The 27,691-nt window shown below is 30.5% G+C and overlaps 1 protein-coding gene across 1 annotated transcript in view; it reads right to left on the bottom strand.

Annotated features, from left to right (window-relative positions):
- Positions 1 to 6,449: 6,449 nt before the first annotated feature.
- The window catches only part of PCDH15 (protocadherin related 15), a 1,226,762-nt gene continuing 1,205,520 nt past the window's right edge, over positions 6,450 to 27,691 (bottom strand). Inside the window, exons 34-40 of the mRNA XM_049790532.1 lie at positions 25,429 to 25,581; positions 18,473 to 18,538; positions 16,450 to 16,468; positions 14,913 to 14,951; positions 11,699 to 11,769; positions 10,787 to 10,895; positions 6,450 to 7,072 (exon numbers count right to left, since the gene is read on the bottom strand). Of these exons, the coding sequence (XP_049646489.1) occupies positions 6,533 to 7,072; positions 10,787 to 10,895; positions 11,699 to 11,769; positions 14,913 to 14,951; positions 16,450 to 16,468; positions 18,473 to 18,538; positions 25,429 to 25,581 (997 nt within the window). The 3' untranslated portion in view covers positions 6,450 to 6,532. The remainder of the gene's footprint in view (positions 7,073 to 10,786; positions 10,896 to 11,698; positions 11,770 to 14,912; positions 14,952 to 16,449; positions 16,469 to 18,472; positions 18,539 to 25,428; positions 25,582 to 27,691) is intronic.

The raw sequence follows: 27,691 nt of genomic DNA, 5'->3' as shown, positions 1-27,691 counted from the left end.
TATATCTGTAAAAATGACTTTTTAAAGATTAGCAAAAAATAATTTTTCTTCTTCACTGACATCCTCCTTTATTTTCTTGGTAATTTTTCTTTCACACTGTATGAAATGTCTTTTTTCTTTCATTCTATTTTCCTGTGAGGATGTGCTTTTATAAATTTTTTTCTGACTTCCAGAACCAGTTTTGCTAACATTCTGAGAAAGAATGTAAGGGCTTTTAATCTCAGATTTAGAACACGAAAATCAATTTCAGACTATCTTCAGAGACTAAATTGCTATAATTTAAAGAATTTGATGAGTTGTTCCTTTAACCTACAAGAGATGATTTTTGTTAAAATAGTTAATCACAGAAATTGGAAAAAGTAACAAATCATTTTCTCATAGTCAATATTAGAATAACAATCAAATAATTTGAGAGAACATTTTGATCTTCACTTACCTTATAAAATTCAGTCCCCTTGGTAATAACAATGTTTCCTAAATTCAGACTCAAGCTTAAGGAAGAAAAACTATCTTCTAAAGAAACAAACAGATAGGCATTTATAACAACATCAATTAATAACACAAATTTAGTGCTGTGAAAACTGCAGACCTTTACAACCTGGTCTTTGATAAATGACTTAATTAAAGTGGGATTATTATAAATCTGTTGGCAAGAAACAATACTATTGAAAATAGACAATTTCTTGGCTTGTAATCCTCCAACAATCATTGCAGGAAATTGATAGTGGCTTACAGAGTCAAGATTTAAAGGTTTGAAGATAACCTGAAAGAAAAGCTGTTATTTGTAAACTGTGCAAGAGAATACTGAACTAAATAAATGAACTTAAAATGACTGCAACTAAATCAATGTACAGTATACTCTTTATAAAGACACCTGAATTTTTTTCTTTGGTCTTGGTAAACGACAAAGCACATAATTAAATTAGTAAATATTTATAATAGTTTTGTTTGTTTGTTTGTTTTGGGGCCACACCCGGTGACGCTCAGATTTACTCCTGGCTATGAGCTCAGAAATTGCTCCTGACTTGGGGGACCATATGGGATGTCGGGGGATCTGATCTATAGTAGGTCAGCGCACTAAAGTAAGTACCCTATCGCTTGTGCTACCACTAGGGCCCACAGCACTTTTTTTAACCTGAAACCTGGAGTAATATTAAAGTTGAATTCGTGTCCTAAAAAAAATTGCATAAATTTTACAACAAATCAAGAGTTATAATCAACTTCAGTAACTACCTCATATGACATGCCTATGAAATCAGTGTGAAATCTTTCTGATCCAGTGATTTTTATATTCTTTTGACAGTGTGAGTATGTGAGTATTTAAGTCAGATTAAGAAACAGAAAAGTGGGGCCGGGCGGTGGCGCTAAAGGTAAGGTGCCTGCCTTGCCTGCGCTAACCTTGGACGGACCGCGGTTCGATCCCCCGGTGTCCCATATGGTCCCCCAAGCCAGGAGCAACTTCTGAGCACATAGCCAGGAGTAACCCATGAGCGTTACTGGGTGTGGCCCAAAAACCAAAAAAAAAAAAAAAAAGAAACACAAAAGTACCATAGTTTTTTTTTTCTTTGTAAACATATATCCTTTTCAGTATCAGGAGAAAAATATTTACTAACACATAAGAAGTACTATCATAAAAAAACCAATATAAATTTTAACTAGTTTCAATAAATACTAGAACCTGGCCATATTCGAATAAGATATTTTTATAATTATGGGTTACTTCTGGCTCTGTGCTCAGAAATCACTCCTGGCAGGTTCTGGGGACCATATAGAATACCAGGGATCAAAACCATATAGGTCCTAGCTCAGCTGCATTCAAGGCAAACATCCTACTGCTGTGCTATTACTCAGATCTCATAATTTTACTTATTAAGTGAGGCAGACATTAAGGACATTTTTTTCTTAATAGGGTAAGCCCTATTCAGACACACCCAAGGTTAAATCTAGAATAAATTCCTTATATTTAGTGCAAATATATTTGGATAGCAGTTGCTTATCCAAAGAAGTGTTCTGGGCATTAATAATAATGGGATAAATAAATTTATATATATTTGTATATATGTATATTTTTGGTTTTTTTTGGCCACACTCACTGACACTCAGGGGTTACTTCAGGCTATGTGCTCAGAAATTGCTCCTGACTTGGTGGACCATATGGTTGGGGTTGAGGTTGGGGGATCCAACCTCGGTCTGTCCTAGGCTAGCACGGACAAAGCAGACACCTTACCCCTTGTGCCACCACTCCGGCTCCATAAATTTGTGTCTTATGGTAAGAAGAATAGAAAGACAAAGAACTGCCCACAATTTTTGTGCTGAGTATTCTTTTAGAAAACTTATCTTCAAATCCTGAATATTTCAGATAAAAAGTAGTAGAGATCATTACATCAGCCAGTTTATACTTGGAGTTAAAGTTAGAAATATGAGTGTAGGAAATTATAACTTAAACTACGCATATAATTCTACTGTAGATGAATGAAATGAGTCATATACATCCCTGAATATAAACTCAATTATGTTAAAAGTCATAGGGAGATTTTATGTTAAATATATTGGAGCTATACAGTCATAAAAGTGAAGGAGTTTAGCTTGCATGTGGCCGACCCTGGTTCAATCTTTTTACACTGTATAGTTGTGAGCCCCACTAAAAGTGATCATTGAGCATAGAGCCACAAGTAAGCTCTGAGCACAGTCAGGTGTGCTCCCAAGCCCAAATAAACATTTATACATCTGCTATCAAGCTCATATGCATATACATTGAATTATTTATTTATTATATATTTATTTTTTATATTTCTCTGTGGACAAGTGTTTATAATCATACCAAGGTCTGAATATCTTAATGTTAAGATGATTATGATTTTGATCTATAATTGGACTGTATCGCGTTAGAAAACACTTTTCACTCTTTTCAGAAATTAATAACATTGTTCATTTTATATGAGATTTAAATAATTATCTTTCCACATTTATCTAAAATAGTTGCAGCTTAGGGCTTTGTTTTATTTATCAAACTGAACTCTTCAATATGTAAATAGAAAATGGTTACTAGATTATTATTTCCACCCAACACAATAATGAGAAATCTTTTTATTTCAAATAGAAATTTATTTTTGAAACATTTTATAGCAACAATAAATTTAAACAAATCAATAAATGTATATTCTTAATCCAGGTAAACAATATTTGTTAAGGAAAAACAAATGTTTGGAAACTGAAACTGGGAAAGCAGTGAATATGCTGTTCATTTTACAAATTTCAATGTGCTTACTTACCATTAATGTAAAAAAGCTTTTTATAAAAAAAATAAGTGCAAATAAAAAGAAAAGCCTTCTTTTTAAAGATCACATTAATTTTTTAGAGTAACAAATAAAACTCTAGGGCAAAAGAATTCTTGTTATCATTTGGGAAGGAGAAACATCATTATAAAATAGAGGTCTTCAATATAGAATGAATCTCAATCTTATCACTGTGATATTTTCAGGCACCTATAGCCATCTGTCCTGAGAATACATTATTAACAATGTCTGACTAGCTAACTGATAATTAATGTGGTAACAAGTCCTACTTGTCTACGACATACAAAAAGTGAAGATGAATTTAAAAGTAAAACTCCTAAAAAACAAAGGAAATGTTTTAAAATCAATATTCTTATTTTCTGGATCTATGATATATAAGTGGAAATAATATTTTAGTTCTAAATGTAATTTCTCATTTGAGTACCCACGTAGTGTGAGCAAATTATTTAACATTCATGTTAACAATTGGATCTAAAACAATAGGCATTAGTCTACTGCCAATTTAAATTTCTAGAGCGATGTTTATATCCAATGATGACAAAGAAGATAACTTGAATCCAGATAGATGACTCTCATTTTAGGTTTAATGTTATTTTTTGTAGAGGTCTACTAGCGTTGCTTGGGAGTTCAGCACCCCTTCATCCAGGCCTAGCCCACAAAGCCCAGAGCACATAAGGAGTATAGGGACTCACATACTGATTCATAGCAGGTCATACGGTGAAATGAGCCTATCACTTGACCTACATCCTAACTTTTACTTAATGTAGTTCAATAGCCATAACAAAAAAAAAATGAATTAAAAACAACCAAAAAAAACTCACAAAAAAAACCCTCACCAAAAAAATATTGTTACCAAGCAATTAGAAGAGATGAAATATAAATTTTAGAGATAGGCATAGTAATAAAATTAAGCTAAAAAATTACAACCTAAAATTAGTAAAAAAAAGTTTAAAAAAGTAAACTAGGCAATGTGAAGTGAGAGATTAGTAGGAAGTACATTACAATGACCTTGGAACGTAAGAATACATTGAACTATATATAGTTATTTCTCTCTGAGTTAGTGGAGACATAGCATATGCATCACTGAATATCAAATATTTTATACAGAAATGATTGCTTTGATGCCAGAAGGAATAAGTTCTGAAGTTCAAGGCTATTGATAATCACTTCTGAAAATTTAATATTCATTCCTGGGTCCTTTGAAATATGCATTTTTATTTAGTACTCATGTGAGTGTGGGTATGATCCATTTTTATAGTAATCTTCAGTTAATGCTCAAGCTTTTCCTAGTAAGGAAAGAAGCACATTTTTCCCTAGGACTTGGATAAATGAGATATTAATGCCTTTACTCTCAAATTTGAATCTGAAATAAAAACAGAGTGGTCATATAATTTGATAACTTTAAGTTAACAGTAATTAACATTTTAAGTAACGGTATAAAGACTGAATGCTTGAAAATATTAAATATTAAGAGAATTAAATAATAGTGCTGCATTCAATTATAAAACCCAATAAAAGCATGTGTAAAAAATTTTATTGAAATCAGAACTTGTTTAATAGTGAGTAAAATTTGTGGTATTATGTTACTGCTATTTTTATGCTATGTTAAGATACGTTATTGTGTTGTCATTAATACACTACTGAATGACTTTATTATTATTTTTTTTTTTTTGGTTTTTGGGCCACACCCTGTGACGCTCAGGGGTTACTCCTGGCTATGCGCTCAGAAGTTGCTCCTGGCTTCTTGGGGGACCATATGGGACGCCGGGGGATCGAACCATGGTCCGTCCTAGGCTAGTGCAGGCAAGGCAGGCACCTTACCTCCAGCGCCACTGCCCGGCCCCTGAATGACTTTATTATATTTTCATACTTTTCCTATCTGAAGAGTATGCAAAACACAAAGGAATCTTGGGAATTATTTTAAAGGATAACTTGTATTTATTTTTGCTAATAGTTAAACACTGTGCTTTGCGATTAAAAATCAAGGCTATTCTTGGGGCTGGAGAAATAGCACAATGGTAGGAAGTTTGCCTTGCATGCGGCTGACCCAGGAGAGAGCTGGGTTTGATCCCCTGCATCCCATATGGTCCCCCAAGCCAGGAGGGATTTCTGAGTGCAGAACCAAGAGTAATCCCTGAGCATCACTGGGTGTGACCCCCCAAAAAAACCAAAGCTATTCTTTGATTAAAAAAATACTTAGCCCTTCATTTCCATACTTTGCAGAATTCATGTATACATTAAAATATAACCATAAATAAACTGAAATAAAGAGAGATGAAATACTGTACTTGAAACTATGTATAAAGTTTATTGAAATTTCATATATTATATAAATTATTCACCCTGCAAATTTCTTTTCTACTGAGTGTATAAAACTTTCGAGTCCAGTGACATTAATGTGAGAGTTCTCTGATTTTACCAAATTAAATATTGACATAATTCAGAGTTGAAAATGTGGTTGATTTTAGATGGATTATTGCCTGTTTGACCCATTCTAATCTCTCAATACCCTTTTGTTAAGAGATCACTACAATGCTCAAAGTGTTATTTAACTTCAAATGGCTAAACACAATTGTCTATTATGTCTGACACTGGTAGATTGTGTAAGGAGAAAGGTAAATAGACTAAATAATGAATGATATTTATAAAAGATATGACTTCAGGTATTTTACTTCAAAATATACATATATAAACTTTGTACTTGACAGTAAAGAAAATAGGCTTATGATTCTAAATGATGTACAGTAGAGTCCCACATTTACTTCACTTTGAAGTATGTTCATTTTTCTAAAAAATTAGGACAATATAGATAGCAACTGTATAAACCCATTACCTGTAAAACCTTTTATTATAAATTTTCCCATTTTTAATGAAACGTAAAATTACATGTGGCAAAAATATTCTGTAGAAGTAGAAATAAAGAATAATATGTTCAAAACAAAATATAAATGGTTACTTAGTAAAGATTTTCTTGTTTATTAAAATGAAAAAAAAAAACCCAACAAAATATCTAAATGATGATATGTTACTTAGTGCATTGAGAATCTACATGAATAGAATTGGGGGGGGAGGAACGATTAATGGATACAAATGTGAGTGCAAATCTTTTTTAAACTTTAAAGCATCTTCAAAGTTTTAGCTGTGAGCATGATATAAATTTGATTTCTCAGTGACAATAAAAAGCCAAGTCTATTAAAAACTGAAGTAAAAATTAAAATATGTCTTAAAAAGTCTGATCATAACTTTGTCATTGGTATATGGAGATTGTTCCATGGGCCCATCCAAAGTTCTTCATCATCTGATTGTGTGCGGTCATTGTGAAACTCCAAAGACTCTTTAATATTCTTATCGTCATTCACAGACTCCAGTTCCACTGTGCTTTTCAGCCTATTCCCTGATGGCTTTATTATTGGACTGTCAGTACTCACTGGACAAGGGGCAAATGTAACAAGAGTTGGTCTTCTGTTCATTTTCTCTGTAGCAAATGGCCCCTTTGATAATGTGTTTAGGGGCACATACTCCTCATGGGGGACGGCCAACTTGTCTAGTTTCTTAAAGTGCCTCCCGAATCGGACAGAGGAAGACATTTTCAAGTTATCGGTGAGGCAGGAATGATGGGTCCTCACCACAGTACCATTCTGTGCAATATAGATATTGCCATTGATATTCGGATTGTGAAAACGGTTTCTCTGACATTCAGGAGCACTGTCTTCTCCAGCTGAGCTCGTTTTATACTCTCGATCAACAACTAGCTTGATCATTCTTTTTCTGGCCCACTGTCAAAAAAGGAAAAACAAAAGAAAGTTAAATCATTATTACAGAAATTAACATAAAGATTACAGTTTTTGTGAAATGCAAATTCTCTGATATAGTTATCAGATATAAATGTAAGACACATATAAAGAAACTGTTAATATTAGTTTCTTTCCTACCAATTTTTCATTTGGTTTCTTAATAATGTCTGCAGAAAGTATAGAATTAGAAAAAAAATTTAAGGTAGTACTGTGGTTTTTTTTTTTAGAGAAAATGTCTGATTTACATGAAGAAAAGCATATTTGTAAAGTTCTAGTTCATTAGTAGTTGTCATGTTTTTCAAGAAAGTTGAAGGGAATGCAAAACATTCATATACTCTATTCATACTTATATGTTCATGTCTTCTGTTCTAAAGAATTTCTAAGAACATGTTTATTTTATACTTAATTGCCAATTATTATAAAATTATTTTATGTAATCAAATGCTTTTATTCACTTGCAATATGCAGTCTTGTTCATAAATTTAAATATATATTAATTAAAAAAGAAAATAGATCTTACTAACTGAATAATTTATTAGGTGATACACAAGACTGAAAATTGTTACACTTTGGGGCCGGGCGGTGGCGCTGGAGGTAAGGTGCCTGCCTTATCTGCGCTAGCCTAGGAGACGGACCGCGGTTCGATCCCCTGGCGTCCCATATGGTCCCCCAAGCCAGGAGCGACTTCTGAGCGCATAGCCAGGAGTAACCCCTGAGCGTTACCGGGTGTGGCCCAAAAACCAAAAAAAAAAAAAAAAAAAAAAAAAAAAAAAAAAAAAAAAAAAAAGAAAATTGTTACACTTTTTCTATAAATTAGCGAATTGAATATAATGGCCCTTTTCAAAAACCTTTTTAACTTTCTCAAATTCACATTAAAAATGGCAAGAGAAATGATTTCAATAAAATATTATTAGGTTATTTATGGCCTAGGTAATAGATTAAAGATTTAGAAAACATTCCATTTGTGAGTGAGGTCCTAAATTCAACCCCGAATATTGTTTGGTTGCTGAATGTCATCAAGTGTGCCTTTGATGATAACTGATTTGAAGCTCTAGCAATGTTGGTTCTACTGCATCTCACGCCTTTGCCCAAAGGTTCAACCTTCTTAATCCATTATTACATATTGCAGGAATGGACCCTAATCTCATGAGCATTGCTGAGAGTTCTCTCCAAATGATTATTCAATGTGCAAATCAGTATAACATAGTCAGATATGTGAACCACCAATTCATTGCCCTATCTATTTGACTTTCAGATTTATAAAGATCCTATATTTACTTACCCAAAAAAACTGTAAAAGTTAAGATATATATATTTTTCAAAATTTAAACACATCCACAATAAAAAACGATAAATTTATTTAAACTATTTAAAGAAAATAATATTTGAAATTGCAAGTTACCTATCTATCTGAACATGTTTTGATATTTATAAATTATAATATAACTTATATTTTGATAAAAATTGCCAGTTAAAATGTACATATATGCAAAGGTAGGCTTTTAGAGGGCTCATTAGTTCAATTATCTGAGGGACTAATCTATAACAATGATATGAAAACCACCCTATACAATCACACAACCCTAGCTACTAAGTTAGAGCATCATAAATAACACATAATTTTGTGCTGCATTAAAAGAAACTACATACTGAGTGAATTACTATATTTATTTTGATTCACAGATATAGGGGATATTAGTCTGTTTTTTCCCAGACAAATTTGAACGCATTAAAAATTTAAGAGAGCAAAAAATAATGAATTTAAGAGAGCATATATATTCACTTTCCTGGCAGACTTCTAATCTTAAATCTGAACAAAAATCAAGCCCAATCCTTCCCTTGGTGATTTAAGAGAACACACAGAGGCCACTGCACACAAAAGCACTCCGCACTGCAAAACTCCCACCTACTGTGATCCTTCTTAAAGTGCTGTGTTGTAACCTTCAGAGCTTGCTCCTGGAGGCTTCTTTGGGTCTGTCTCCTTGCCTGTGTCGTATTCTGGCACCTGAAAGCCCCATGGACCTCCAGACAGACTCTCACTACTACTGCTACTACTGCCAGATTCCTCCTCACTTTCCACAACTCTGTCCAATACAGATGATTCTACACTGCCTTCCTCAGTGACACCTTGAGATTCCAGTTCTGTTGGTTCTTCCATGGGGGTAAATTCACTCTCCTCCCCTTCTTCTTCTGGGTGTTCTTCTACCATTGGTTCTTCTTCTGGCTCCTCAGGTAACTCTTCTTTTCTTCCCTTGACTTCCTTAACCTCTTCAACAACAGGCCTTCTTCTTGCAAGGAAAATGTTTTTCCTTGCCTTTTCTCCTTCTGACTCTGTGGATTCCGATTCTTCAGACTCTGGGGTAGAACTTTCTTCCTCCTCAGAAGGTGTCTCTGACTCGGATTCCTCTTCTGTAGTCTCAGACTCACTGAACTCAGACTCCTCTTCACTGTATTCTGTGTAATCACTGGATTCCTCCTCTGATTCAATGGTGCTTTCAGTAGCTTCTTCTTGATCTAGAGTGAGTCTCAAGTAATCTTTATCTTCTTCTTCAAGGCGCCTCTGCCACTCCTCATCCTCCAGGTCTCTGATGCCTCTTCTCTCTGCTAGTCCCCTAACTTTCTTAAAAATCATTGGGAATATTCTGGCTCGCTTCCATGTTGTATAGGTAGGCTCGGGCACTGGTGGTTTTTCAATAGTAACAACTACTTCCTCCTCACTAGGCTCTCTAACTTCGACTTTGGGCTTTTTAATTTTCTTTGCCTCTTCCTGAAAATTATGAAAATGCAATTGAAGGGTCAGTTTGGTTACAGTTAGCATTGAATCCTTTCTACAGGAGTCAATATGCAAGAGTGAAGCGCCATACTCGTTTTATAACTGGTCTGACAAAAATCACACAATTCCTTAATGTTTATGTCCACTGCCTATATACCATAGATGATCAAAACTTAAGTTATTTTACCTTCTATTTCTATTATAATCCAAAAGCAAACATTCTCTCATAAATCTTATTTTAAGGTTTAATTTGAAAAGGAAATAAATGATCATTACTTCATCAATTTCCCAACTTTTATCTAATTAGTAGTTTTGAGTATTCAATTAAAAAAAAGTTTATCAGGTAATTATTATTTGTCCTTTATTTCAGACCAAGCAGAATAATGCTAAACTAAAGTTTATTCTCTATTTTTAGGAGTGTTTCAAGTGTATATATATATGTATATATATATATGTATATATATATGTATATATATATATTGCTGGCACTATTTGTTAATTACATTTTATAAATGGCTTTCATAATTCATGGATTACATAATTCTATTATAAGGTTGCTAATATTTTATTTTATCAGAGAATTTAAAGATAAAGGCTAGACTTTATGCTTATTTTTGACATTTTAGACAATGCTGGGACAAGATATAGTTAAGAAAATTACGTATTTTTTTATAATATTTTCTTATGGAACAGTATTTACAATTTTTAGAAAATTTAGCTTTATTCTAAATTTAGCTCAGATTTTTAGCAGTATAATAATAAAATTATAAAATATAATTATGCATATATTAAATACATTATTAAAATAATGAAAAATAATTACTATATAAATACATTCTTATTCAAATTTTACTAGACTATCCAAATAAAATTAGAACATCATTTTTAGAATATTTATTTTATGAGAAAATTTATATGAATACCTCTTCCTCTTCATATTCTTCCTCAGCTTCACCAACTACTTCACCATACTCCTCTTGTCCAGCTGGTGGTAACAAACGACGGCGACTTCCATATTGAGGCATTTCATACCTATAACAGAAACTCACACTTTTAGACATTTTTACATGTGGCCTAGACAGATCTACTATGACACACCACTTTTTTTTCCTTTTTCTTCATCGTTCAATCAACATACATTTTACAATATGCTTCTTATACGCTAATTATAAAGGAGGCAGACAGAAGATGAGAAATACAACCTGATGACCAAATATTTTTGGCATAATGATACCCTGTAACAATAATAAAAAGAATTAAATTACTTTAGATTTAGGTTTTTGGAGAGACAAGCATGATTGGAAAAGACATACACTTAATTATATGGAGAAGTTAGATTTTAGCTGGATGTCAACAATCTGTTTTAAATCTAATTTTTTGTAGACTTCACAGAGATTCCTTTACTATGTCTTTGAAAACTCAGTATATCACATGTGTAAAGTGACTTTGGAATATTTATACCTAGATTTATTTTTCTTCTGAAATTTTAAATATATCTTGAGGTTAACTAGTGAAGTAAAATGTTAAACACCTGATTTTGAATTAAATGATGCATTCAGGAATTGAGCAAATATGATTGATTTCTATTTTCCAATTTAAGATACTTTAGTAATTTCAGCAATTATTAGAGTAATAGTGAATAAAATACAGAACATCATGATAGAATACAATATAAGAATGGTTAAATTTGTGACACAAAATCTAAACATATTGCTCATTTAAAAAATAAAACATGAAAGAAAATTCATGAAACAAATGACTGCATTAGTAATGTGAAAATAAATTGTTATTATGTAAAAATATTAAGATGCTGTAGAAGAAATCTGAAGATGTACCCATGTTCATAATTGTAATAATCTTGTCCATATTCCTGGCCAGGATCAATTCCAGACTCCATGGATAACTCCTATTGTTCAAAAAGAGAAATTGTATTTGAAAATAAATTCTCATCACATTTCTTTCAGCTGAATCAAATTTCCAGACCTAGAATTAAATGAAACATAAAACACTTCTTCCCAAATAACTTAAATTAAAAATCTTGGTTAAATATATTGAAGTTCTTTCTACTTATATGAAATAAGAATTGTTATTAGATTTGAGAGGATAACATAATTTCTATAATGGTTAATTATTTTAAATAATTATCAGTTCCTCTTGAACATTTGAATTTATCAATGGAAAGTTAACATTTCACTCTTTTAACTTAAAATATTGGAAATTTTATCTTGAGTAAATAAAATTATCTTTTCGCCTACAGCATTTTTTCATCTTGTTGATAAGTTTTCGACCACTTTGAGAACTGTAATTTACCATAATTTTATGAAACTATTGGCTGATAATAAGTTATCATGATTAAATTACATGTGTATAATATACCTCAATCTTATTAAAAGAGCTAAAATACCTAGATTTTAAATGAATAATAATTCTAGATTTAAATATTTGTTTTAGAAAACATTTGTCAGATCTGAGGACCTTTCAAACTTCCACTTAAATAATGACAATATCATACAGTTTTATGGAAAGATGTTCTTACTGAAATACGCATATAAAACCAGTATTTCATAACTTTACATTTTAATTTCATTACATTTCTGTTAGATTCTACTTTAGCACTTTAGTAATTTTTACTGAAAAATTTAACCTAATCAGTTAGCCTAATTTTTCTTTGCATTGAAGAAACCAGAATGTGGAAAAATTATAGGTATTCATAGTTGAATTGTTCTGTCATTTATTGTTAAAAGAAACTATTATTTGTAATAATGATCTTGCTGATGTGGGGTAATACTGAGTTGTATCATAAAATCATATTTGAGGACATGAATATAAAAATGAAAATCTGGAAATTTTTAACTGCATAATGGATGTGGTCAATCACCTTTAGTTGTGCCTTTTTTATTTTTTATTTTTTACAAACATAAGTATAAGTAACTAAATTTGATGCCAGAATTTTGGGAAGAAGGTCACACAGAGTGGCACTCAGGGGTTAATCCTAGCTCTGCACTCAGAAGTTGCTCCTAGCAGGCTCAGAGGACCATATGGGATGTCAGAATTCAAACTGGGGTCTGTTCTGTGTTGGCTGCATGCAAGGCAAACGCCTTACCACTGTGCTATCGCTCTGGCTCTTGCCAGAATTTTAATCAGTAAATATTCTATTAAAAATTACATTGGGGTATGGAGAGAAAAAAATCACATTGTCGGGGGTAGAGCAATTGCACAGCAGTAGGGTGTTTGCCTTGCATGTGGCTGACCTAGGACAGACTGCAGTTCAATCCCTAGGCATCTCATCTTCTCTCCCAAGCCAGGAGCAATTTCTGAGTGCATAGCCACGAGATACCCCTGAGCATCACCGGGTGTGGTCCAAAAATAAAAAAAAAATCATATTGACTTTGTTATATCTGCATGTTAGTTGGCTACACTGCCCCTCAAAGCAGTCATGGTCTTTTCTGGCTAGTATTGTATCAGGAACCATAGAGTCTCCTCAACCAAAGCCTCAATAGTCCTTCTCAGATGCTTCTATTTAAGGTTATATTGCCATATTACTTTTAATTTCTACATATGTTTTAAATACCTCTAGTCTACCGACACAATAATTCTGCAATTTTTAAGGGATTTGTGAATTAATTGCAAAGGAATCAGTATTGAAGCAAAATGTCTTCAGTTTGCCAATAAGAATTGCTAAGGTTAAAATATAAAGATCAGGAGCCAGAGATGTATAGAAGGTAGGATGCTTAGCCAACCTGGGTTTGATCCCTAGTATCCCATATGGTCCCTGGTACACCATCAAGAGTACCTCCTAAGTGCAAAGGGCCAGAATACTAAGTACTGCATGGTATATAACAAAAAACAAAAAAAATTAATAAAAAAACTGAATTTTGAGCAGAGACGAGAAAGCCTGGGAATCTCATACATAGTCATACATAACCTCATAACGTAGACTTATAGACATTCAATTTAGTCTCCTCTAAATAATATAACCCTGTATAATTCTGCAATGAAATACATTCTTTGTAATAGCAAATTATCTAGAACCTTGAGGTAGAGACAATATTAAAACATAAAATAATAATCTGCATACAGAGAGATATGCAAAGATAATCAGTGCAAATAAAAGTATTCTGTACTTTATATTTATGTAAACTCATATAACAATAAAATGTTGACTCTTGAATGCTAGAAAAAAATAGTAGCTGTAATCATATCTACAGTTAAACACATTAAATATTATATTGTCTCTAAGCAATAATTAGTAATTTAGTAAGAAAACATTTGCCATTTTGATAATATTGATAAACTCAGAAGATAAATTTATTGTAAGTAGACACAACTGAGAATCATGAAGTATTTGTAGAGAGTGAAAAAAAACAAATTCATAGAAACAGAGTAGATAAAGTAATTTCAAGGGGTAGAAATAGGGAGAATCGGTATGTTATCCTTAATTGCATTCACTAGTCTATAAATATAATATAAAATATAGAATTGTCTATAATAGCATAATTGAAGTTTTATAATAAATGTTCTCAAATATTTTTCTATAGTATATATATGTGAGACAATATGTGTGCTAATCAATGGACAATAAGAATCTTTATGAATATATAATTATAATGTTCACTTTATATCAAAATGTGTTAAATACAACACAATACATAATACATGTGCATTAAAATATTACTAAAGCAAAACAACTCAAACAAAATAAATGTCAGGGTTATTATATGATAAAGGAAACATCTGAGTTTTAGCATGATAAAACTTTTGGCTACCTGGTAGCATTTGCACATATTCTAATAATTCATCTAACCATATAATATCAATTATATACTTCTATATTTACTGATTTAAATCAGCTTCCTTTTTCCTTATAGAGAGAGGGATAGGAAGCTAACATAAATTGCTTGCTTTCATTTTTATTTTAATTTTCAACCACTTTCTTGTAAAATTATGCCAGGTAAAAGCCAACCATTCTGTTCTCATGTAAAATAGTCCTAGAAGTCACATAAAAGATAATGAAGACCCATTGAAATTGAATAGAAAAGAAGTTGATACCTCAGGTTTTAGGAGAGAAGGCCTCAGCAGTTGTTGTTGCTGCCAATAGAAATTAAAATAGAAAGAGCTTTAGAAAATAATACAGATTGAAAAGAGAGATTATGATTAAGAGGAAAGAATAAAAGATACTGTATTAAAACTAGTTAATTTGGGGTTATAATTTTAGGCATATAATAACTACAAAAATTATTTTACTAATTATTTCAGATAAAAATTTTTATTTAATAGTATCATTTTATGATTAAAATAAAATTTAATTAATTCAATAAAATATTTTTAATTGTGGGCCATATTAACAAAGACTTGTGGTTCTACAAACACTAAATTTTACTAAATTATCTTTTAAGTTAAAATCTGTTTTAAATCACAAATTTTTGTTTGTCTCAATCGCATGAAATGTAATAAGGTTAATTTGGAAAAGGTAGAGCATACAAAGCAATTATATATTTTTAACTTAATTATCATCCCTTTTAAAATATTCTCCCCAGTAATAATTTTACCATAATGTTGATATCCTTTTAATATATTATAATCATAATGATAAATAAATTAAGCATTTTATTTTTGTTTTGGACAATGTTTTCTTCATCTGATACTGCAGGGAAATTATTCCCTTTCTCCTAATAGTTTATTATCATTTAAAGGGGATAGAATGTTGATTGGTCTTTTTTCATCATTATATTTTAACACATAAAAACAAGATATACAATTAATATTCGGGATTGCCAACTTTTTCTAGAAAAATTACTATATTAAGCAAACCTGAAAATAAGAAGTAGAAGGTGGTCAGTAATTCATCAGTGAACCAAATATTTCAAATACCAAGAGAATATGGATCTAGAGACATAAAGGTAGACTTTGAATAACACAGTTGTTAATCTTAGCATGATTGCTCATATAAATAGTCAAGAAATTGCATTAAGAAGTAATATAATTCAGCATGTCAGTTATTATAGTTAGACCTGATACCAGTAATTACTAAAATATTTTATCTTTATTTCCAAGTAATTCAGGAGTTACACAATCTAAGTAATCCACAATTGGTTTGTATGCTCATTTCATCTTGAATATGAAGCCATAGTTAAAACTTTTTTTTTATTGTAAGTAATGTTTAGCCAAATATATTTTCTGTAGAATGACAATTGAATAGAAAAGTCCGAGCTTTCAAGAGTTTTAGTATTGTTAATGCTATAAGCGATTGTATTTCAATGTGATAAAAAGGAATCTTAAACTGGAATTAAGGGGAAAAATATGACTACTGTAGAGTTTTTAAATTACTTTTATAGTGTTAGAAAAATTAATTGGATGAGGTATATTATATTTAATAATGCTAATTTAAGAAAATATTACTGAAATGATCTTTGTTAACCTTGAGAGTCTTAAACTTCAAAATAAATATTTGATAAATAGAGAATAATTAGCATAAAGTATTGTTGAAATAAAGAAAATTATATAATTTTAAAAGGAATGTGTATTAATTGTGCCTAAGCACAAACATTTTTCTAGTTAATCTGATATGACACTATGAAGCCCTTACCTCTGATGTATAACCTCTCCTGAAAGGCAGAAATGAAGAAATCTTTATTAAACATTTTAGAATTACACAGAAAATAAAATTCAAGTCAAGAATGTTCTTTAAAATTTGAGAAAGCAATTTTAGTAATAATATCTTAGTAAAATACATAGTTTATGATTTTTACTTAAGAAAAAAGATCTTTCAAATGCTTTCCAAGTTGAATGCCAGTAATCATGAATATTCTATTTACTGCTAACTAAACGATTTATCTAAAATATGTAACAAGTGTTATTGGACTTGCTGGATGATATTAGTAAGTAAATACAATGAGTATATGCAATAAATGGGTGTGTACAAACTTTCTAAAGTCCAATAGAAAACATTTTGAATAAAATATCCTTAATTGATTAGGCTTTTATAATGTAAGCCAAATTATATAAAATTATCTCTAAATAAGTCACTGTCATATGAAATGACTAATAGCCAGACAATTATTACTAAATACTTTTCAGGATTTATTAATGCAATAATTCTTATTGAATTTTGCAAAATTTTATGATGTTGTCAATAGAATATAATCCACCTAGGACACTTAGAATTAAACTATACCTTATTACTCTTTAAGTCATTTTGAAATTTTACATTTCTGCTTTTCAGACATAAAGTGGAAAAAGCTCAATTTTAGGTTTTAATGATAGTGATTGAATCAGACCTAATAAAAATGTTTTCCCAAAAGTTTATATTTTAAAATACTTATTACATATTCATCTGTAATATATGCCATATTGTGGCATTTATTATTAAATAGACAATATTTTTAAAATATTGTATATCAATCAGCTGTATATATCAATACATGATAATAAATTATATTAACCTTTCTGCCTTTATTTTTATCATTTGGCTTAACTTGGAGGTAAAAAGTCATTTATAACAAGTAAAAATTAATTTATTCCTTTTTCATGTAGTATACCTTTCCATATATTCTTACTGTAAACATTAATATACTCTGCAGACTATATGTATTTTATTTCTGATATGTATTATTTATTTTGCATCAATTATGTGAAATATGATTCACTTGTATTTACAGTAAATATAACATGCTAGCTTTTACATACTCTTAAAGAGTGTGTCTAATGATTTCTATGTATTAATTTAAAATAATAAATGCAAAGAAAATATCTAGACTCAATTGAAATATAATATATTTTGGCTTATACTTAAAAATATAGGTTACAAATAAAGATATTCTGAATGACTTTTACAACAAAGGTATAGATTACTTAATGTGGCATTAAATACTATGTATATTTTTACAACAGGTTCAGATATTATGTAAAAATCATATACTTTCATTACCTGTAAAAGGCTACTTTAGTATTGGGATGTCTGGAATAGTAAAAGTTCCATGTATAAAGAGGTGTAAAGCTAAATTCTTGGAATTTAATACTATTGAAAGCCAAATATTAGTCAATGTAAACTTTAAATTGAAATAGAAACAACTTATATAACTGTAATCAGAGGTTCTGCACCAGTAAATTTAAGAAACCAATTCAACCAAGTGTAAGTTTAAAATACGCATCTTAGGCTTTTACAGTACTGTGACTGTATGTTATCTTGCTATTATTCCTTAAAGTGTACACTATAACATTTATTTCCATAGCATTTTACATTGTTTTATGCATCTCTATAGTCTAGGGATAAATTTAAAGTGTAAAGTAGATTTTGCACAACATACAATAAGACATAGAAGTTTATCAACATATTCTGATGAGGATCAAAACAACAAATACCAAGAGACAACTATATTATAAAAAAAATATATGGGAAATTACAATTTAATTAGATGCTGAGACTAAAATGTCTTACGTAAAATTCTTATTTGCAACTTGTACCTCTTTGGCCATTATTTATCATTTATATTCATAAGGAGTTTTAAGGCATTAGCAAGAGATTGCTTTTTATTTCCAAGAAATAGAGAGGAAAAATTTTATAAACATATACATTCACATTAAAAGCTTACACATATTGTGAATAATACCTTTTTAGAATCCGCCAAATAGCACAATTTCTCATGCATATGACCAGCTGCCAACAAAAACTCCAACTGAAGTTTTTCAAGAGAGAAAAAAAATCAGGTTCAAGAACCCCAAGAAAGAAATAACTCTTGATTTGGATAAAAAGAATCAGAAGCTGAGTTGTTAATAAAAATAATAAGATTTATAGCTTTTCAAAAAATTGATTGTAAGTTAAAGATGCCAAACCTAATCCTTGTATAAATACTAATATAAATCTGAATAAACTTTAAAATGTTCATTTGTAGGTACTTCATGTTTATTAACATACTTGTGATGGTTATGATCAAACAAGACATTGTTAATATTTTGTTATTATTTTTTCTCTCTTTAGCCAGATAAAATTACACTGTAAACCGAATAATTCTAATTATTCTTAAAATCGATATTTCCAGTAAATAAAATGTATTTCAAATGTTAGGTGAGGAAACATAAGAGTGAAGTTTCCATTAAGATTATATAAAGTAGAAGATACATTAGCTGATGTCGTTAAAATTGTAAAAAGTTACACTCTAAACTACAAATATCAATACAACAAATATATTCTTCAGTCTCATAAATGTTTAACTTTATTACCAAAAATTATGTCTCTGTAGTCTTTATAACAGTTCATAAATTATACTGCTTCATAATTTTTACTCAAATACTGTATATTACATGCTAAATTTGAATTATTTAATTGCAGTAATTGAAAGTAACTGGAAGTTATGCAAATGCTAAACTATTCTTAAATTCCCAGGAATAAGAATATTTTATATTGCAAATGAACCACTTTGTTCAATGTGATACCTTCTTGATATTTAATCTTATTGTGATACAAATGATTAAGTATATTTAAAAAGCTGAGCTATGTATTTTGAGAGTATCTTATAATAAACTAATACACTTTATTGTAAAATAAAGATATAATGTGACAAAGCAAATTAAATGGCACTTTAAAAATTGTGGGAACAATGAAATGTCTTACAAAAGTTAACAACTCAAGATTTATTTTAGATAAAAAGAAGGGAAGAGAATGCACACTGAAAATAAATAGAAAAAAACATCCATTGGATAAAATAAATATGTCAAATGTATAATCATACTCGTACGATAAAAGTAAGCCGAAGTAAATGATGTTTGTATAAGAATACAGATGACTACATCTCTTTTAGCACCTGAGATTTATTTGGAAATACCATTAAATCTGCCCTTTCCCTCTAGATACAAAACATTTCAATTTGCTAGTATTTATTATATAAAATACATAAAGTAAAAAAATAACAAGCTCAAATTTTAGCTTATCTTTAGCAGTCGACATTTTTTCCTGTAGTATTCATGAAAAACTATAATCAAATAGCAAATATAAAGTTAATGCATTAACATTATGAACATGTCATTGATTTGTTGAATGCCCATATATTCCCATTAATAGACAGACTAAAATTACTTACTTTTTAAATAAATGTAGGCAAATAATGCTACTTCGAAGTTAAGAAAAGTAAGATAAATCTATAATATGAGTTAGGAATGATGAAGTTAATCTTTTAAGTTAAAAAATAAGGGAAAAAATCATCATACTGAGCTTAGGTTAAAAGAACAGAATCTTCTTCAATGTTCAAATTTTCCTCCATTTGAAGATTATGACCATTAAATGAGTTTTTCGATTAAAATAGAAAAAAAGCAAAATTACAGTGAAGTAGATTGGCTGTGAGATTGGTTTTCATTTCCTTCCACAATTTTTTGTAAACTGTCCCGATTTTGTTGAGCTGTCATTTCCATATTTGTTAATTCGGAAGGGTAACTAGTTCGCAGTTTTGAACTCTGTTTGGATGGAAAATTTTTTTCTATTTGACTGTACATATTAGCTACTGACTTTTCAAGTTCTGGGAGGTTTTTAATATGTTTGAGGATGCCTTTTGGTCTTTTTTGTTCTGTATTGTAAGCAGATGTTGAGGATGACAGTTGCAGCATAGAAGACTCCATTTCTTTGTTAGGTGTCATGCTGGCCGTGTGTTTAACAACTGGTGTACAGACTAACTTAATGGATGGAACAGAAGTTGAAGGAATCAATGGAGGAGGAAGTGGAGGAGGTGGTGGACGAAGAGTGGGGATTGCAGGAGGAGAAGTAGTGGGAGGAGGAGGAATAGAAAGTGGGTGAAAAGGAGGAGGAGGAAGAGGAGGAGGAAAAGAAGGTGGTGATGGAGAAGGACAAGAAAGAGGAAAAGAAGAAAGAGCTAGAGGAGTAAGTGGTGAAGGAGGTGGTGGAGGAGAACAAGGAGGGGAGGGAGGAGAAGAATATATGTTTGGTGGATGGGGAATGTTTTCAAAAATGTTCCTTTCATGTTCAATAGTCAACATATGAGTTGGTACCTCTTTTCTTTGGAGTGGAGAATTTAAAATGCAAGACACTGAAGGGGAAAGTTCCAAGGAACAATCAGAAGGAGAAACGATGATCTTAGATTGTGACTTGAGATCCACAGTTCTTGAAACAGTTGGTAGGGTAGAGAATGAAGAATGAGACCAAGAAGAAGAAAACGTAGAACCTGAAGACAGAGATTTCAACTGCTCGGATTCTCGCAAATTCATTGAATCACTTTGACTTACTACCTCTTTCTCTGTTAAAGTAATCTCATCAGTTGTAAATAAAGAATTGCAGCTACCTCCTTCGTTAGAATAGTTTCCAGTACTTTCATGTTCTAGTTCCTGCTTCTTGTTTTCCCATTGCTCCAGATCTATATTATCTGATCTGTTTGGAAACTCCCACCTGGATTTCCCAGGGAAGCATATGGATTGATTCCACATCTTCTTTACAGTGCCCCTTGGGCCCCTTTGGGAGTCATTCTTGGCTTTTGTTTTCGATAAAAATGAATCTACAGCATCAGTTCTTGGTGAAAACTCCAAATTTACAGTCCTTAAGTCTATACTTTCATTATAAAGGGTGTTTTGGCTACTCAAGGTGTCCTCATCAGAGAACAGTGAGAAGTTTCTTGTAGACTTGGACTGGTCGTTCTTAAGTGATCCATCTATAAGAGCCCGATTGTGTGTCTCAATGGTATTAGGAGAAAAAGGCATCGCTGTGTGCTGGTGTTTCCTGTCTTCTGAGACTGACTTATCTCCCCTGCTTTGTTGGAAATGGTAGAGAAGGAAAAGACTTGAAAGAAAAGAAGATAATGAAATGTAAGGAAACAGATTGCGACACAGTTTTCACTTGAAGGATGTTGTTTTTAGGGTACTCATAACTACATCAGATAACAAAGGGCCAATAACTTAATCTACTTAACCAAGACATTAATCCATGTTCCTGTTATCAAAAAAGATAGAAACGAAAAAGCTTGAGAGCTATGAAGAACATGATAAATTTAAATCTTATTTTTAAAATGTGTCTATGTGTTCACTTAATTTTTCACAGTATTTAATACTGAGAACATCATGCCAATATTCTTATTTATAGATCTCAGTTTTCCCTTTGCAAATATGCACTTTGAAATATGATTTTATAGCCTATGTCTTGGTTGAGTATGCCTGAAACTGCCTGTTTTAGTCTTAGCTGTATTCTTTTAAATAAATGTATTAAATAAATCTCTCATGTAATTTTTTAGTTTTCTTACAAGTTATGTATAACTATTCAATGTTTAATATTACTATAGATTTTATCTTATTCTGCATAAGAGAATGAAATTTCCTTAGCAGACAGGTAAGGATTGTATGAATTTAAATTCACAAATTCATAAATTAAGTTTATTATAAATATGGGGTTAGAAAATAATCTTGAAAGATAATATTTTTGATTTATTCTATGCTTATTTAAAATTCTATATTATACAAATAAAATGGGGTTGTTTTTTAAATATAATGATCAAATTTTAGTCTAAATTTTATTTAAGTGGGGCCAGAGCAGTGGCACAGCGGTAGGGCATTTGCCTTGCACATGGCTGACCTAGGACAGGCCCTGGTTTGATCCCCAGGCATCCCAGATGGTCCCTCAAGCCAGGAGCAATTTCTGAGGGCATAGCCAGCAGTAACCCTTGAGTGTCACAGATTATGGCCCAGAAACCAAAAGTATATATTTATTTAAGAAAACAAGTTTTGTTACAATATAGAATTGAAAATTCTAGAGAATTCCTTAGACATGGAAAAGGTCATAGTGTCTACCTACAGATAATAAATACAATTGATAAAGTAAAAAGGACAAATGAATGACTTACGAACACACTGACTTTTTCCCTACAAGGATGTTAACTTGTGATTTTTAGTAGTTTCATTAAAATGCTCTCAAGATCAGAATACTAGATCAATTTTATTCTTAAAACAGCCATTAAAAACACAAAAATGAAATTAAAAAAAGAATATTTTGAGGAAAAGTTAAATAGACTCGTTAAAAATTAGATGAAGAATGGAATCTTATGTGAAATGAAAATTGTTAATATGTCATTTGACAAAGAGAAAAACTGCAAGAGAGAATTTTTATAGGTGGCTTTAAGGTATTAGACCCACCAGAATAATTCAGAAAAACTAGATTATTTGTATTAAACTGACAGTGACCTCTTTTCCTGATCTCAAAAGGTCATTTAAAGAAACTCACCTTAACATAAAAAATGTTTCTTATTGGCCAGAGTTGCTATGCTTTTATTATCAAGTACTAAAAATGTGATACCATATAATTTTAATTTATATGTATCTATCAACATTGATATCAAATACAGAACAAGAAAAATATAAATTCTTGCTTGTTGATACAGGCATTATCAGTGAACATTAGCTTGAATTAAGCTCAGGATATTATATCAAAATTTTTATTTATAAAAACTTCTATGAGGCATAGAAGTTATATTTTCTTATTTCTTTTTAAAGACAATTTGCTTGGTAGTAAAACAGAACAGTTAATTACTATCTAGAATAAGACATTATTTAAAAATAGTTTATGCATTTTTCAATGACCTTGTATTAAAATGAGTTTTACTTACTCTTGCCTATGTATCCACAGGTGAGAAAGAGAAAACATGTGATAGAAAAGAGAAGTTTTAACTATAGTTAATTTGCTATGGTTATGAAAATACAATAGGAACTTGTTTTAAATAGTGTATATAAATCCAAAACAGAAAATACATATATACATATTGCTTTTGTATTTTTTAAGGATGATACTGCAACTAAGTTTAGATTAATTCAAATGGCATTAGTTTGATTGTTCCATCAACATGTAATTATGGTCCTCTCTCTTATAGATAGGAAAAATTCAATCTCTGTTAAATAGATGACTGCAAACCTAAAACAGAATTTAAAAATAAAAATTGAAGAATTGCCCCTATGTAAGAAGTAAAAAATAATCCACAATGATAGCAAAAAAGTATACATATTTTATACCTTTATTAATATTAAAATATCAATACTTTTTAATAAAGTAAATAGAGAAATTCTATAAATTTTGTATAACATTAAATCTAGGAATTTACCAACTGGTCAAATGACTACCTTCTTTGAAAAGCTTATCTTATTCTTGTAGTACTTTATCTAGTACTTTATCTTACTTGTAGTAATTTATCTATTAACCTATTATTAGAATACCTATAAAATGTACTCATAGTAAATCAAAACATTTGTTAAATAAAATTTAAATAAATGGACACAATATAAACCAACTTAAATATACACTATTAACATTACAAAAGTTAAGAAAATTTAGCATAATTTTAAAATAAAAGTATTGTTATTTGAACATTATCACCACAACCATATTGATTCTAGATGATGTTTTAATTTTTCTACTTGGTATAAATTTAAAATTTTTATCTATATTTTACCAATTTTTAGATAATAATTAACTTTATGTAAACACTTTTGTAGTTTTTAAATATTTCAAAGAAGAGAGGTGGTTAACATATAGAGAATCAAATCATATTGGCTCAATTCCTATTCACCAAAACTGAAAGACAGGAACAGTTGTTGCAATTTATAAAAAAAGAAAAATATAAATCTAAAGCATGAATCTTTTTATTATTCTATAATACTATCAAGCATCCAATTTAAGTTAATTTTAAATTCAATTATAGCATAAAGAGGAGTCCAAATAATACTTTATATATTTATTAATTGAATTAGAGGAATAATATTGATACATATTCAACAACAGTATTTCTAATTAAAAGATAAATTTGACCTTTAAGCTTTTTTTTATTTTTAAGCTAATTTGATCTGTTAAGCTTGCTTTATTCTTACTAGTAAGGGTTGAGTTAATATATAGTGCAATAACATATTTAATCCCTCAAATTCATTTAATTGTAGTAAAAAATATTTAAAATTAGTCATCATCAGCATTTTATATTTTGGTTATCCTACATATTATATACAGATATATACAAAGTTAAAAATAATAAATATTAAAAATTAGTGTTAAATGTCTCAAAAAATCAGGTATGACTCGAGGCTAATTGTAAAAACAACTCTGAAGATATTTAACACTATAAAAAGTCTTTATAAAAGTCTGATATTCCAAATACAAAGGAGAAAATACTATCAAAATATTTGAGAAATATGAAAACTATATTTTCTAAGTGGCTGGCTATTATTTTCAATTTTAATCTTTACTTATATTAATCCTGCTTTAAGATATATTGTAATAATAATTTGGAAAATCAAGATCAAATTTAGAATAGGGATTTGGCTACTAAGTATGAGTTTGTCTTTGGTAACAATTCTCAAATTACTATTTTAGGTGGCTTTTTTAATCTCCTGATTTCCCACAGATTATAATAAGATCATAATTGAATTCTGATTCTGAAAAGGCAACCTCTGCATGATTTTCCTTTATTTATTTCATTTTTTTAAATCTACATTGGCAGTAAATACATTGCATGTCAATATCAGGTTCAAATTAAATACTTACCGCACCACATCCATTAAAACCCATCTACTTTTCAAAATCCCTGAGAGGTCTACTTACATCGTGCTGTCCCCAAGTTCTTCATAGAGGTGAGCACCCGGAGGAGGTGGTGGCGGCATCGGTGCAGCTACTGGTGCAGGAGCTGGCGCTGCTGGCTTAGCTGGGGGCATTGCAGATTGGATTCGTGCTGTCTTGGTGCACTCAGCTTGGCGTCTTTTGGTAAAGTAAAGATGCTTTGTAAAACTCATATTAGAAATCACAAGCTTATCAATAACCTACATTTTATCTATTAATTTAATTATGGGAAAGGACCCACATTAAAAATATTTACATACATATTCCAATAGGGGAATTATAGTTTGAAAAGATATTCCTCAGGATATCATTTCTGTATCTCTTTCCCATTCTATCTAACATTAGTGTTTATGTCATTGATACTGGTACTGCAGAAGGAGGTAATTCATCGTTTTTTTTTAATAAAAACTTTTAATTTCTATTTGGACATAGAACAAAGGGCTCCATTTCTTTTTGAAATAATCAATTCATAACACTGAACTAAATTTCGGACATTCTAAAAGCACCTATAAAAGAACAAGTTATAGCAAATGAGCAAAGAGAAAATTCTTTAAGTGCTGATAGCAGAGGTATTGTCAACAGAGGAGACTGAATCAGGTAGAGAAGAAATATTGATTGGTGTTGATGATGATTAGATATTGCTTGACAGGCAAGATGCAAAACATACAGCTGATGAGATAAGAAACTACAAAACCTGAAATATTGTTGTCAAATTAGGGGGAGTGAGAGGAACAGATAGAAAACAGAAGACTGAGAATGAAAATAGTAAGACAGAATAGAATAATATATGTGTAATTCTCTGCTTGACTCAAAAACTTTGAAAGAATGTAAGGATTTGACATTTCTGGTCAGCATAGAGGCTAATGAGGGGATGTAGTATATATATATATAGGTGCTGTGTTGAATACAATATTATTCTTTTCCTTAGACACCAAGAGGCACAACTGTGGCATGTTGACAGGGGACTGAGTCCACCAAAAATTGAAATTTCTTTCTGCCTGAGATCTTGAGAGCAAAGTAGTTTTTTTTCAGAAGTTTTTTTAAACCATAAATATAAAATCTATTATTTTCTAGACTGTTCCCACATGGCTTTCTTATTTTATTTAAGATATAATAGTTTATAAAAAGTATTGCAATTTCATTGTATAATTGAGTGTTTTTGAGTACAGGCTATAAATTTTCATCATTTAAAGATGCTTTCTATAAATTGACATCACATCTTACTTATAATTGTTTTCTATTTTGCTAGATTGTTCATTCAGATAAAAATGGTATCCAGATGAAATTGTACCCATCTTCAATACTAATCCAATTGACTTATTTCTCACTTATGCTTTATTTGTCCCACTCTAGTGATAGGGAAGTACTGAGGAAAAGCAATAAAATTCCATATACTTGTTATTATGCTTGTGAGATAGTCCAATAATAATAGAGTCATGAAGATTTTCATTATTTCTTTTTAGATCAATAATACAATAAGACATTATCTTATTTCCTATGTGAGTTTTGACTTTCTTCAGGTATCAATTGCATTACACTACATTTTTAAGTTGAAAAATTATCACTTTAAAATATCTGTCATTAACTAAATGAATAGACTACAGAAAAGCAAAGTACAATAATGTTATGACTGATTGGACGTTATTTTTGCATTTTGTTTAGACTTTAAGGCATATGGAGAATATGTCTTACTTTATTACTTGTCTTTTAGGAAAAACTTTTTAAGGAAAAACTTATTTAAAATATTTGAGACATTTCACATTTTAAAGAGATTATAAGTAGTGATATTTGGTGAAAGTACTATTGTTGTTTATAGTAGTATTAATTTTTTGGGTCACATAAAATAGTTTTCAGGGCCTACTCTGAACATATTGCTCAGCAGTCACTCCTTGCGGTGCTCAGAAGATCGTATATGGTGCTAGGGATCAGACTTGAGTCTCCTGAATAGAAATTATGAGCTCAATCTACTGAGCTATCTATTCATTGATGAATGTTTATTTCTCAGGATGTCTATAATTATTGAGGTAGAATTAATCTAACTTAGTATTTTAATACCTTATATGTGAATATTCATTCCCATAGAGGAAAGAGGGAGATATAATGATCACATTCATTTGTGGGATATAACTAAAAATAGTATAATAATAATATTCAAAATTACTAGGGCCAAGAGGACCAACCCATGGCACAAAGAATGGAGGAGTATGGGTGCTGAAAGGAGATTTAATGATATGATATGATATGATAC

The sequence above is a fragment of the Suncus etruscus genome, chromosome 17 (genome assembly GCF_024139225.1).
Source record: "Suncus etruscus isolate mSunEtr1 chromosome 17, mSunEtr1.pri.cur, whole genome shotgun sequence".
In the NCBI taxonomy this organism is placed as follows: Eukaryota; Metazoa; Chordata; class Mammalia; order Eulipotyphla; family Soricidae; genus Suncus; species Suncus etruscus.
Note: the sequence above shows the minus strand (reverse complement) of the source record. Positions and strands in the feature narration are given on the sequence as shown.